Source organism: Grampus griseus, assembly GCF_964374135.1.
Source record: "Grampus griseus genome assembly, chromosome: 20".
NCBI lineage: Eukaryota > Metazoa > Chordata > Mammalia > Artiodactyla > Delphinidae > Grampus > Grampus griseus.
In genome coordinates this window covers 33446037-33458230 of record NC_139014.1, presented here as the reverse complement: position 1 = coordinate 33458230, position 12194 = coordinate 33446037, and the positions used below count along the sequence as shown (strand labels likewise).

Sequence of the window (12194 nt, the reverse complement as noted above, 5' to 3'; positions counted from 1 at the left end):
AGATGACTGGATAAAGAAGATGTGGTACATATATACAATGGAATATTACTCAGCCATAAAAAGAAACAAAATTGAGTTATTTGTAGTGAGGTGGATGGACCTAGAATCTGTCATACAGAGTGAAGTATGTCAAAAAGAGAAAAACAAATACTGTATGCTAACACATATATATGGAATCTAAATTTTTAAAAAAGTGGTCATGAGGAACCTAGGGGCAGGACAGGAATAAGGACGCAGACGTAGAGAATGGACTTGAGGACATGGGGAGGGGGAAGGGTAAGCTGGGACAAAGTGAGAGAGTGGCATGGTCTAATATATACTACCAAATGTAAAATAGGTAGCTAGCGGGAAGCAGCTGCATAGCACAGGGAGATCAGCTCAGTGGTTTGTGACCACCTAGAGGGATGGGATAGGGAGGGTGGGAGGGAGGGAGACACAAGAGGGAGGAGATATGGGAACATATGTATATGTATAACTGATTCACTTTGTTACAAAGCAGAAACTAACATACCATTGTAAAGCAATTATACTCCAATAAAGATGTTATATATATATATATATATAGATAGATAGATAGATAGATTATTCTAGTCTCTAAAAATGTACATTCAAAAGTAGCTTTCTTTTTCTGAGTAAGGTACATAATTGTCAATCTCTCATTTTCTGTCACCAGTTTAGGAGTTGTGTTTTGTTTTGCTGCTTATTTATCTCTGGAACTTTCCATCTCTTGAATTCAGACATGGTCGCAGGGTTTTCCAGGAGCTGTGGATGTAAGTGAAGTGAAAGAAGTGTACCTGGACCTCCTTAAGAAAGGTGTTCAGTTTCCTCCATCAGATGCAGTGGCTGAAACAGCCAGACAAGAGGTAGGAGGCCGTTCTTTGACCTATGTAGAGTAAGACAGTGTAGTGCATGGGTCTTTTCTCTTTGAAAGGGACCACCCTAGCTCCACCTAGCTTCACCTAAAAGATTAATCTGTTAGAAGGATACTGTGATACCTCATAAAATACAAGCCGCAAGAAGGGTGGTGTTAGCTGGATCTTTGAACAGAGAACCAAGCATTCAAATGCCTTGTTACTTGTCTACCTTCCTTTGATCATCAGTTTCGTTCTTCTCTCTCATTGCAGACTAGCTTTTTCCACATGGTAAACAACATAGCTCCCAAATTTTCATATTATAGCCTTAGCTTTTTCACATTCCACGTCCCAAATTTCAGAGAAGGGCCTCATTGAACCAACCTAGGTCAGTTTTCCATTTCTTCACAAATTAACTAAGGTCATGTAAGAACGGGGTTGCTCCATATAGAAATTATTTAGGTAGAGCAGAAGAGGGGCAGTTTTCAAAAGAAAAGATTGGTGCTAGACAGGCAGGGGTCTCTATTATACGTATTCATATAATAGATTTGCTTATTAATACTGTGCCCATAGAAGAGTTTCGCAATGTTCACATGTATTCATTCTCAAGTTTGCAAGCAACTTTCAAGGTTTTGAACTTAGAACACTTGTAGTGACTGATTATAATTCATCTCCTAACTTCCTATGATTTCCATAACGTAAAAACAGTAATTCTTTCCTTCTGCATATTGGTGAGTCCTGCCTTGGTAGAAAAAGCAATTCAGGTGTATACCAAAAGTCTGATCTTTGTGAAGGCTTTGTCCTGAGGGCTCACTCTCCCTAGTGACTGAGTCATCTGAATGGAAAAACTGGATTTGGAGTGGCTGACTTAATTTAAATAATAATATTTCTATATTTCATGTTGATAGACTGCTCAGATCTCACCAAATCCACCACCATCTGTTCCTACTGCACCAGCTCTTTCTTCTGTAGTTTCCAAGAGCTCCACTATTATATTGGTCCCAGAACAGGTAACAACAGCAATGACTGTATTTATTGATGACTTTTTCTAAGTTCTAAGTACTTTATATATAGTTTGTTTATTTTTAACAATATTATCGTAAGGTAGAGGTACATTTTAACCTCATTTTACAGAGGAGGGGACTGAAGCTTAGTGGCACTGTATAAGTTATGATGGTTCAACTCTAAGTGGAATTAATCCCATGGATTCTGCCTGATTATAAAAGCCTGAGCTTTTAACAGTTGTCCTCGTCGAGTGGCTTTTGTGGCTTTGTGGAGGCTTGGCTGTGGGATGGATCTTGTGTAAGTTGATTCCTGTTGCTCCTGATAGGACTGTCTGTATGCCACACCAGAGAGCTCAGTAAGTGGTCATCTTATTACTATTATTAACTGTGCCAACTGAATTACATTTACTTGTTTGTCTATATCTGTTTATCTAATGTTTAGACAAGCAATTATTAAATGAAGCTCATTTCTGTCCTGCTATAAGGGAACTATCATTTAAGACTTTATATTATTATTATTCGGTATTATATAACAATCCATGTGATTAATTCCTCTTAGAATTTAATCCAGGAAGAAAAAAAAGTGTTTCTCTCTTGATTCTTCCCTCTTAATTCCATGGGACTATAAAACATTCACTTTTTTCTCTCCCATTGGTTTCTAAGAAACCCAGACTAACATTTGCCATTTTCTTCGGGTTGCTGATATTGTTACTTTCTCCCTTCTCCATATTGATTCCAGTCTGACTTTTTCCCTTCATTAACTTTCCTAGAGCATAGTTTTAAATTTATTACAAGAGCTCTCAAGACCTTTTAGAAGGTGACGGATTGTACATTTGTAAAATAATTATATGTACATTTGTATAAATTTGAAAATATTAAATTTTACAAAAGTGTTTTCTCTGCAAGCAAGAAACAAGGTAGCCATTCATTGTGTCACACTTACTGGTGATTGTGTTGCTCTCGACAGATTGGAAAACTGCGCAGTGAATTGGATATGGTGAAAATGAATGTGAGAGTGATGTCTGCCATATTGATGGAGAATATTCCTGGGTCTGAAAACCATGAAGACACAGAGCTTCTGCAGGTGTAGTATGATTTCAGGGACAAGCAGTCCCTGAAAGTTATTCTCTAAACTTAGAGACTTGGAGATAGAAGGCACCGTAATATTGACTTGTCCATGCTCCAGCATGTTTACTTGATTTTTAAACTTAACAAGGAGCTGCAAGGATGACTTTATCAGAAATGCCGTGGTAACTTAGACGTGGTACTTACCCTCTTGCAATAAATAATTTAACATCATTTAATCATTCATAGCCTAGCCATATACAGCCTCTACTAATCTCTAATTGTTTTCAGTGTGTAAAAGTTACCTATCTATTCAGCAAACATAATGAGTAACTATAACGTGTTAAAGGATATAGAAATGAGGAGGCTGTCCTAGTCCTTAAGGAACTTAGGTCTAGTGAGCAAGAGTGTTTTGTAAACAACAAGTTTAATAAAATATTGATGCTATAATAGAAATGTATTTATCATACTGTGGGTTCAGGGGTGGGGGCAAGGAGAAAGGTGAGGGTTTTTGGAAAGGTTTAGGTGGAGGCAGTGCCGACGCTGTGGAGGAGCAAGTGGACAGTGCATTTGGATGTGTATGGGCATGTGAAGGACACGGGCAGCTCATTATAACTGGAGTGGGGGCCCTCCGAGACCCTCTTCTGTGTCTCTACATCCAGTGCACTTTTTCCCTCTAATGGTTTGTTCTAATTTTCAATTTTAAGGTTTTTTTTTTTTTTTTTTTTTTTTTTGCGGTACGTGGGCCTCTCACTGTTGTGGCCCCTCCCGTTGTGGAGCACAGGCTCCGGATGCACAGGCTCCGGACGCGCAGGCTCAGCGGCCATGGCTCACGGGCCCAGCTGCTCCGCGGCATGTGGGATCTTCCTGGACCGGGGCGTGAACCCGTGTCCCCTGCATTGGCAGGTGGACTCTCAGCCACTGCGCCACCAGGGAAGCCCATCAATTTTAAGTTTTAACACACACTTTAACACATTATTTTAGAAGCAGTTAGAGGAAAAAAAGCAGTTTCTAAATCTTTTTCTTCCCCCCAAAGTTAAGAAACTTATATTTTTACTTTTCTCTGATTCCACTCCCCACTTCTCATGTTGTTGTTATCTTTCCTTTAAGTCCTTCGATTGTTAGTAAATAACATTTTTCCTGATTATTGCTTGTTTGGGAAACAATCAATGGTGTAAAAATGTCCTTTTTCAACATTACCACCTGTATTTAACTGCTATCTCTTTAAATTGTTACTAGTGGTAAACTTTGAGTGTTTACGTGTCCAAAGATGTCTTTTGGCTGCCATGTTAAGGGCTCACAGTGTGGCCTACGTACAGAATTATTTTCCTTAAGTCCTTCAAAGATACTGCTCCATTGTTCTTGCACCCAGTGGTGCTATTGAGAAGTATCATATTATGTATTCTTGCACCTTTGTTTTATAATCTGTTTTTCTGATTGTATTTGTGATTTCTCTTTAATGCCTCTGAAATTTCACTATACTGTGTCTAGGGATATGTGTGCATGTATGTGCATATGTGTATTTACCTTACTTAACCTGCTTAGTATCAATACTTGATAGGCCTTTTGCCCTGTCAGCTTAAGTGTATTTTGCTTCTGGGAAATTCTCAGCTCTTATTTCAGATATTTCTTTTCTAGTATTCTTTCTGTCTTTGTATGGAACATGATTTAGATGATGAAACTTTCAGTTATATTTTTCTTATCTCAACTTTTATAAACGTTTTGTTTCTTCTTCCTTTTACGCTGTAGTTGTAGCAAAGCTTCTCAATTTTATGTATTATTTCTCTTAAATGTGAACATCAGATTGTCTATTCGGCCCTCCTAATGAATGTTTTATTTCAACAATTTTTTATTTTAAAAAATTATTTCAATTTTTATAATAGTTCTTTCATGGATACGCTTTTCCCTTTTGTCTTTCTAAGGATAGTAATTATTTTTAAAGGTGCTTTTCCATTTGCTCTGTGGATTCTCTTTCCTTGGGTACAAGTTCTTTTGTTCATCACCTCTTTCATTTCATTTCTCAAGTATCTGGATAGACTGGTGATAGTGAGCTTATTTTTGTGTGAGATCCCTGACAGCTCGTCTGCATTTCTGTGACCCACCTTGCCCATGCCAAGTGGAAAACACTGTTACTGCAGCTTGTTCTTAGTACTATTTCTGAGTATTTCTGTGTTTGCTGCTGTTTTCAGAGTACATAGCATTGGCACGGGATGATGCTGGGTGGGTTATATTGGTAGCTGATCTTCTAAGTTATATGCTTCCTATTTTTCCTGGTTGCTACCAGCAACTGGAAACAGTACCCTATGTCTCTGTCCCAAGCATTGCTCCCACCTAGACACAGATGCTCCTGCCTCAGCTGTCTGGTCTCACATGGGGAGAGAGGCGTGAGCACAGGTTGTCTTGTCCAGTTGTCTCACTACCGTACCTCAGCTGTTTGTTAGCTGCCCCTCATACTGTCTTCTTCTGGCTTCCACGGTCTCTAGTCATGGAGCATCCTTCATTTCCTTCCATGTTCTGTGGCAGTACTCATTGTGGGCAGTCTTGAGTGTCCTGGACTGTGCTTTCCTCTAATCCAGGGGTCAGCATGCTGTGACCAGTGGGTTATATGCAGGCTTCGGTTGTCTGTGAACTCAGAATGGGTTTTACATTTTTAAACGATTTAAAAGAAAAAAACAGGTCATTTCTCAAGTTATATCTATGCAAGCCTACCTCCAGAGACCACAAGGGAGTCAGACACACCCCTCAAGGAACCCCTTGCCACCCCCCACCCACTATCAATGGATTTGAGTTTGTGGTATCCCTCAGGTGCACAGAGGGCTTTTAAACCACAGCTTGGGAGCATCAGGTTCCAGGAGAAGGGTGGCAAGATCTGGTCTGCCCAGGTTATTGCGGACTTGATATGCTATGCCTAAGTGGGCTTAACCCAGGTGGCAGAAGGAAGCCATTAAAGGGATATAAGCTGAAGGACTGCATAACTAGGTAAAACTTTAGAAAGAGTCCTCTGGTGAACACTGAGATGACAAATTCTGGGGGAAGCAAGACACAACTCTTGGAAACAATTTAAGACAGCATTTCCTACTGGTCTTATGTTGTATGTTATGTGGGGAATATGACATCTGTGGTCAAATAAGTTCCAAAACCAATTGTTTACTGCATTTCTCCTCTTGGAGGGTCAAAAAATTCATTAGTATAGTAAAGGCTCTAAGAGTCTTTTTTTATTGAAGTATAGTTGATTTACAATGTTGTGTTAGTTTCAGGTGTAGAGCAAAGTGATTCAGTTATATCAATACATATATATGTATATATCTATATTCTTTTATTTGATTCTTTTCCATTATAGGTTATTACAAGATATTGAATATAGTTCCCTGTGCTATACAGTAAATCCTTATTATCTATTTTATATATGGTAGATATATTTTATATATCGTCCTAATTTATCCCTCCCCCAACCCCTTCCCCTTTGGTAACCATAAATTTGTTTTCTACGTCTGTGAGTCTGTTTCTGTTTTGTAAATAAGTTCATTTGGACAATTTTTTAGATTCCACATATGAGTGATATCATATAATATTTGTCTTTCTCTGTCTGACTTACTTCACTTAGTATGATCATCTCTAGGTTGCTGCAAATGGCATTGTTTCATTCTTTTTTTTGGCTAAGTAGTATTCCATTGTGTATATATGTATATACCACATCTTCTTTATCCATTCATTTGTTGATGGACACTTAGGTTGCTTCTATGTCATGGGTGTTATAAATAGTGCCGCTACGAACATTGGGGTGTGTATCTTTTTGAATTAGAGCTTTCATCTTTTCTGGATATATGTCCAGGAGTGGGATTGCTGGGTCATATGGTTACTCTGTTTTTAGTTTTGGAAGGAACCTCCATACTGTTTTTCCGTAGTGGCTGTATCAGTTTACATTCCCACCAACAGTGTAGGAGGGTTCTATTTTCTCCATACCCTCTCCAGTATTTATTATTTGTAGATGTTTTGGTGGTGGCAATTCTGACCAGTGTGAGCTGATACCTTATTGTAGCTTTGATTTGCATTTCTCTAATAATTAGCAATGTTGAGCATCTTTTCATGTGCCTGTTGGCCAAATGTATGTCTTTTGATTGGGTTGTTTGTTTTTTTGTTATTGAGTTGTATGAGCTGTTTTGTATATTTTGGAAATTAAGCCCTTGCCGGTCACATTGTTTGCAAAGATTTTCTCCCAGTCTGTAGGTTGTCTTTTTGTTTTGTTTATGGTTTACTTTTTTGTGCAAAAGCTTGTAAGTTCGATTAGGTCTCATTTGTTCATTTCTATTGCCTTGGGAGACTGACCTAAGAAAACATTGCTACAATTTACATCAGAGACTGTTTTGCTTGTGTTCTCTTCTAGGATTTTTATGGTGTCATGTCTTATGTTTAAGTCTTTAAGCCGTTTTGAGCTTATTTTTGTTTATGGTGTGAGGGAGTGTTCTAACTTCATTGATTTACATGTGACTGTCCAACTTTCCCAGCACCACTTGCTGAAGAGACTGTCTTTTCTCCATTGTATATTCTTGCCTCCTTTGTCAAAGATTACCTGACTGTAGTTGTGGTGTGACCTATTTATGTGTGACCGTGGGTTTATTTCTGGGCTCTCTATTCAGTTCCATTTATCTATATGTCTGTTTTTGTGCCGATACCACACTGTTTCAGTTACTGTCGCTCTGTAGTATTGTCTGAAGTCTCCAATGGTTATGCCTCCAGCTTTGTTCTTTTTCCTCAGGATTGCTTTGGCAATTCTGTGTCTCTTGTGGTTCTGTATAAATTTTAGGGTTATTCTAATTTTGTGAAAAATGTTACGGGTAATTTGATAGGGATCACATTAAATCTGTGGATTGCTTTGAGTAGTATGGCCATTTTAACTATATTAATTCTTCCAATCCAAGAACATGTGATATCTTTCCATTTCCTTGAATCATCTTCAATTTCTTTTATCAGTGTTTTATAGTTCTCAGCATATAAGTCTTTCATCTCCTTGGTTAGGCTTATTCCTAGGTTTTGTTTTGTTTTGTTTTGATGCAATTTTAAACAGTATGTTTTTTACTTTCCCATTCTGATATTTCATTGTTAGTGAAAGAAATGCAACAGATTTCTGTGTATTAATCTTGTATACTGCTACCTTGCTGAATTCATTTATCAGTTTTAATAGTTTTTGTGTGGAGTCTTTAGGGTTTTCTATATAGATATCCTATTGTCCACATATAATGACAGTTTTACCTTTTCTCTTGCAATTTGTATACATTTTATTTCTTTTTTCTGTCTGATTGCTCTGACTGTGACTTCCAATACTGTGTTGAATAGAAGTGGTGAGAGTAGGCATCCTAGTCTTGTTCCAGAATTTATTGGGAAGGCTTTCAGCTTTTCACCATTTAGTATTATGCTGGCTGTGGGTTTGTCATAAAATGGCTTTCATAATGTTGAGATATGTTCCCTCTCTACACGCTTTGGCAAGAGTTTTTATCATGAATGGATGTTGAATTTTATCAAATGCTTTTTCTGCATCTGTTGAGATGATCATGTGGTTTTTGTCTTGTTTTTGTTGATGTGGTGTATCACATTGACTGATTTGCATATGTTGAACCATCCTGTGAGCCTGGGATGAATCCAACTTGATCATGGTATGTGATCCTTTTCATGTGTTTTTGGATTTGGTTTGCTAATGTTTTGTTGAGGATTTTTGCATCTGTGCAAAGAGTCTTTAACCCAAAGTTTACAGACTTTTTGACTAAAGAATCTCTAGTTGCTAAGTATCTGTTAATATCCTATAGAACATCAGAGTAATATTCATTGAGAAATAAATCAGTATTTTGGATCAGTGGTTTTAAGTATATTATTTTTAAGATATTTTACTTAGGAACGTTATATCATTTTGCTAATGATTCTTATGGTTCCTGGCCTTGGGCAAGTCATTTACTATCATTGGACTTAGTTTCTATATATATATATAAAATGAAGAGCTAAGATAAGAGCTTAGCTCTTCATTTATACATCCAAGTTATGAGGAGATTAAAAAGAAAATTAATTATAGAGTTCCTGTGTAGTAATCCCTTTTAAAAAATCCACAATCAAAGGCATTCACAGATATAAATTCTGTGACTCATGATGTTAACAAGCATGTTAAACTAAAATTTAAAAAGTAAATATCAAAGTAAAAGGATATGTGGCAGATAATATTTTTCAAAAATGGACATGGCAATATTCCTAGTTCCACACAGTCTTCCCAGCCTTTCAGAGCTCTCAAATGAAGTGATAGGATTTTTCTCTCATGTTTTTATCTATCTGTGGCAAACAATCACTCCTTCAGTAAAATGTACACTGAAACATCCCATTCAAATATGCGCATCCAGTTTTATTTGATGCCATCGTGGAGTGCACTGAAATGCCTTTTTGTGTCCAAGTCTTTGGGTACAGATGTTTGGTTGAATTTTGCAAGGATAATGCTAATTTGCTGGTTGCTGTTTTGATGCCAGAGGCTAGGGTTGTGTGTTGCCTTGAATAGTAAAGAGACTTGGGCTGTAAATCAATGTTAGAACACTACTCATGGCCAATTCCAGTTGAATGGTTCTGGCCCCAGGTCAGTTTGTTTATGGAGCCTATTGAATGTGTAACTTTATTTTTCTCTCTTAACCCGTTTTGTTAGTAACAGAGAGCTGGTGCGGGGAGCACTGTTTTTAAATTCTTTTGACAGGTATTTGAACTTTTTCTTGTAATCTAAATAACCTCGTAAAAGAAAACTATTTCTCTACTCACAACACTTCAGACACCAGGTCTGAAGTTTTTTCCCTCACATTAAATCATTCTGGCACTAGCTACCCAGAGATAGCACAGACCCCACATGTTAAGAGGCTTAGTCCCACAAGACTGCCCCCACTTCAGACGCCAATTCACAAGTAGTGGGTACCCAAGTTGCCCACACTTCTGTCCCATTTTGGCTACAAGTCAAATCGGGGGTCCCCGTGATCCCCTCCTCAGGTCCAGTAATTTGCTAGGATGGCTCAGGGAATCCAGGGAAACACTTTACTTACTATTACCAGTTCATTATAAAGGATATAGATGATAGCCAGATGAAGATGTCAAGTGAAAAAAGTACAACCTAAAAGTTTTGTGTGGTTTTTTTTTGTTTTTTTATTTGCTGTGCTGGGTTTTCATAGCGGGCTTCTCTAGTTGTGGCACGCATGCTCCAGAGTGCATGGTCTCAGTAGTTGTGGTGTGTGGGCTCTTTAGTTGTGGTGTGTGGGTTTAGTTGCTCCACAGCATGTGGGATCTGAGTTCCCCGATCAGGGATCGAACCCGCGTCCCCTGCATTGGAAGGTAGATTCTTAACCACTGGACTACCAGGGAAGTCCCTAAAGGTTTTGAATTATATTTTATTCGGTGGACAAAACTGAAGACTTAAGCCCAAGACACAGCCTCTCAGATAGCTCTAAGGTACTACTCTGAAGAAGCAAGGGAGGAGCCAGGATATATAGGAGTTTTTTTAACAAAGACCAGGTAATTGGAACATCAAAAGATTACTGTTACTGAAAGAAAACCAGATATCTCAAGTTAAAGAATTTAGTGCTTTTCTATGTTTGCACAGATACAGGAGTCTGGACTCACTGAAGTCATTCCTTTGATATACACCTCAGCTATCTGGGGTCAGCATCCTGTGCTTTCTCATCCTCACTTTCCTCAGGGTACACTCTTGGGGGGTGGCTGCAGAGGCTGACTGCTAGATGGTGGGCATCCTGTTTCTATCTTGAGTTCCTTCAGGGCTCACCTTCGGGGAGGCTGTAATGTGATGGCTTGATGGCTGCAACATCCTTTGTTTACTGATATGGCAGGTGACATTTTTCCGTTGTTGACAAAGAATACATACAGCAAGGTGTGGAAGGGTCCTGAGCACAGGAGCTTCTGTCCCTGTGGAGTTGGAGTTCACCACCTTCCCAGCATCTGAGTGTGTTCACCACCTAGAAGCTCTCTGAACCCAGTAGTTTAGGGTTTTATAGAGATTCCATTACAGAGGCATGATTTATTTAATCATTGGCCACTGGTGACTAACTCAACCCCCAGTCCCTCTCCCCTTCCTGGAGGTTGCAAGTTTCAACCTTCTAATCACAGGGTTGGTTCCTCTGGCAGCCAGCCTCCATCCTCCAAGAATTACCTCATTAGCATAAACTCAGGCTTGGTTGAAAGGGGCTTCTTATCAATAACGAAAGATGCTTCTCTCATCCTACTGCTCTGGAAATTCCCAGGGTTTTAGAAGCTCTGTGCTAGGTACTGGGGATAAAGACCAAATATATATTTCTTCTATCACAATATCCTGTCCAACTATGGTCAATCTAAAATAAGGTGATGGAATCTAAAAATGAAACCAGCAAAGATAGACTATGGAGAAATAAAGTAATTCTTTAGTTTGTACTTTTTCAGAGGTTTTGTCACAACAGTGTAAAACCAGCAGCCCCCAACGTTTTTGGCACCAGGGACCGGTTTCGTGGAAGGCAATTTTTCCAGGGACTGGGGCTGGTGGGGGGATGGTTTCGGGATGATTCAAGCACATTACATTTATTGTGCACTTTATTTCTATTATTATTACATTGTAATATATAATGAAATAATTATACAACTCACCATAATGCAGAATCAGTGAGAGCCCTGAGCTTGTTTTCACTTGCCACTCACTGATAGGGTTTTGATAAGATTCTGCAAGCAGTTGATTTATCATGGTCTCTGTGCAGTCAAACCTCTCTGCTAATGATAATCTGTATTTGCAGCCACTCACCTGCGCTAGCATCACTGCCTCAGCTCCACCTCAGATAATCAGGCATTAGATTCTCATACAGAGCGGGCAACCTAGATCCCTTGCGTGAGCAGTTCACAGTAGGGTTCGTCCTCCCATGAGAATCTAACGCTGCCACTGATCTGACAGGAGGCGGAGCTCAGGCAGTAATGCAAGCGATGGGTTGCGAGTGATGGGGAGTGGCTGTAAATACAGATGAAGCTTCGCTCATTTGCCCGCTGCTCACCTCCTGCTCTGCGGCCCGGTTCCTAACAGGCCGCAGACTGGTACCAGTCTGTGGCCTGGGGGTTGCGGACCCCTGTTGTAAAATCTACAGATTAGTGGAGTTAGGGCCCCCAGACAACGCTGGCTTCCTGCCTAGCTTCCCCATGTAACCGCAGGGGCTTTTGGAGGCTTCAGCATGAGCCTGGTGGGGGGTCATCAGAGTTGGGGTAGTGGGCAAGGTGGGAGGCATTGAGGACC

The 12194-nt window shown here is 39.3% G+C and overlaps 1 protein-coding gene across 1 annotated transcript in view; it reads left to right on the top strand.

The window, feature by feature from the left end:
- Window positions 1-12194, top strand: part of TOM1L1 (target of myb1 like 1 membrane trafficking protein) — a 52414-nt gene that overhangs the window by 10591 nt on the left and 29629 nt on the right. The window contains exons 5-7 of the mRNA XM_082678219.1: window positions 738-863; window positions 1760-1861; window positions 2823-2939. Coding sequence (XP_082534345.1) covers window positions 738-863; window positions 1760-1861; window positions 2823-2939 — 345 coding nt within the window. The remainder of the gene's footprint in view (window positions 1-737; window positions 864-1759; window positions 1862-2822; window positions 2940-12194) is intronic.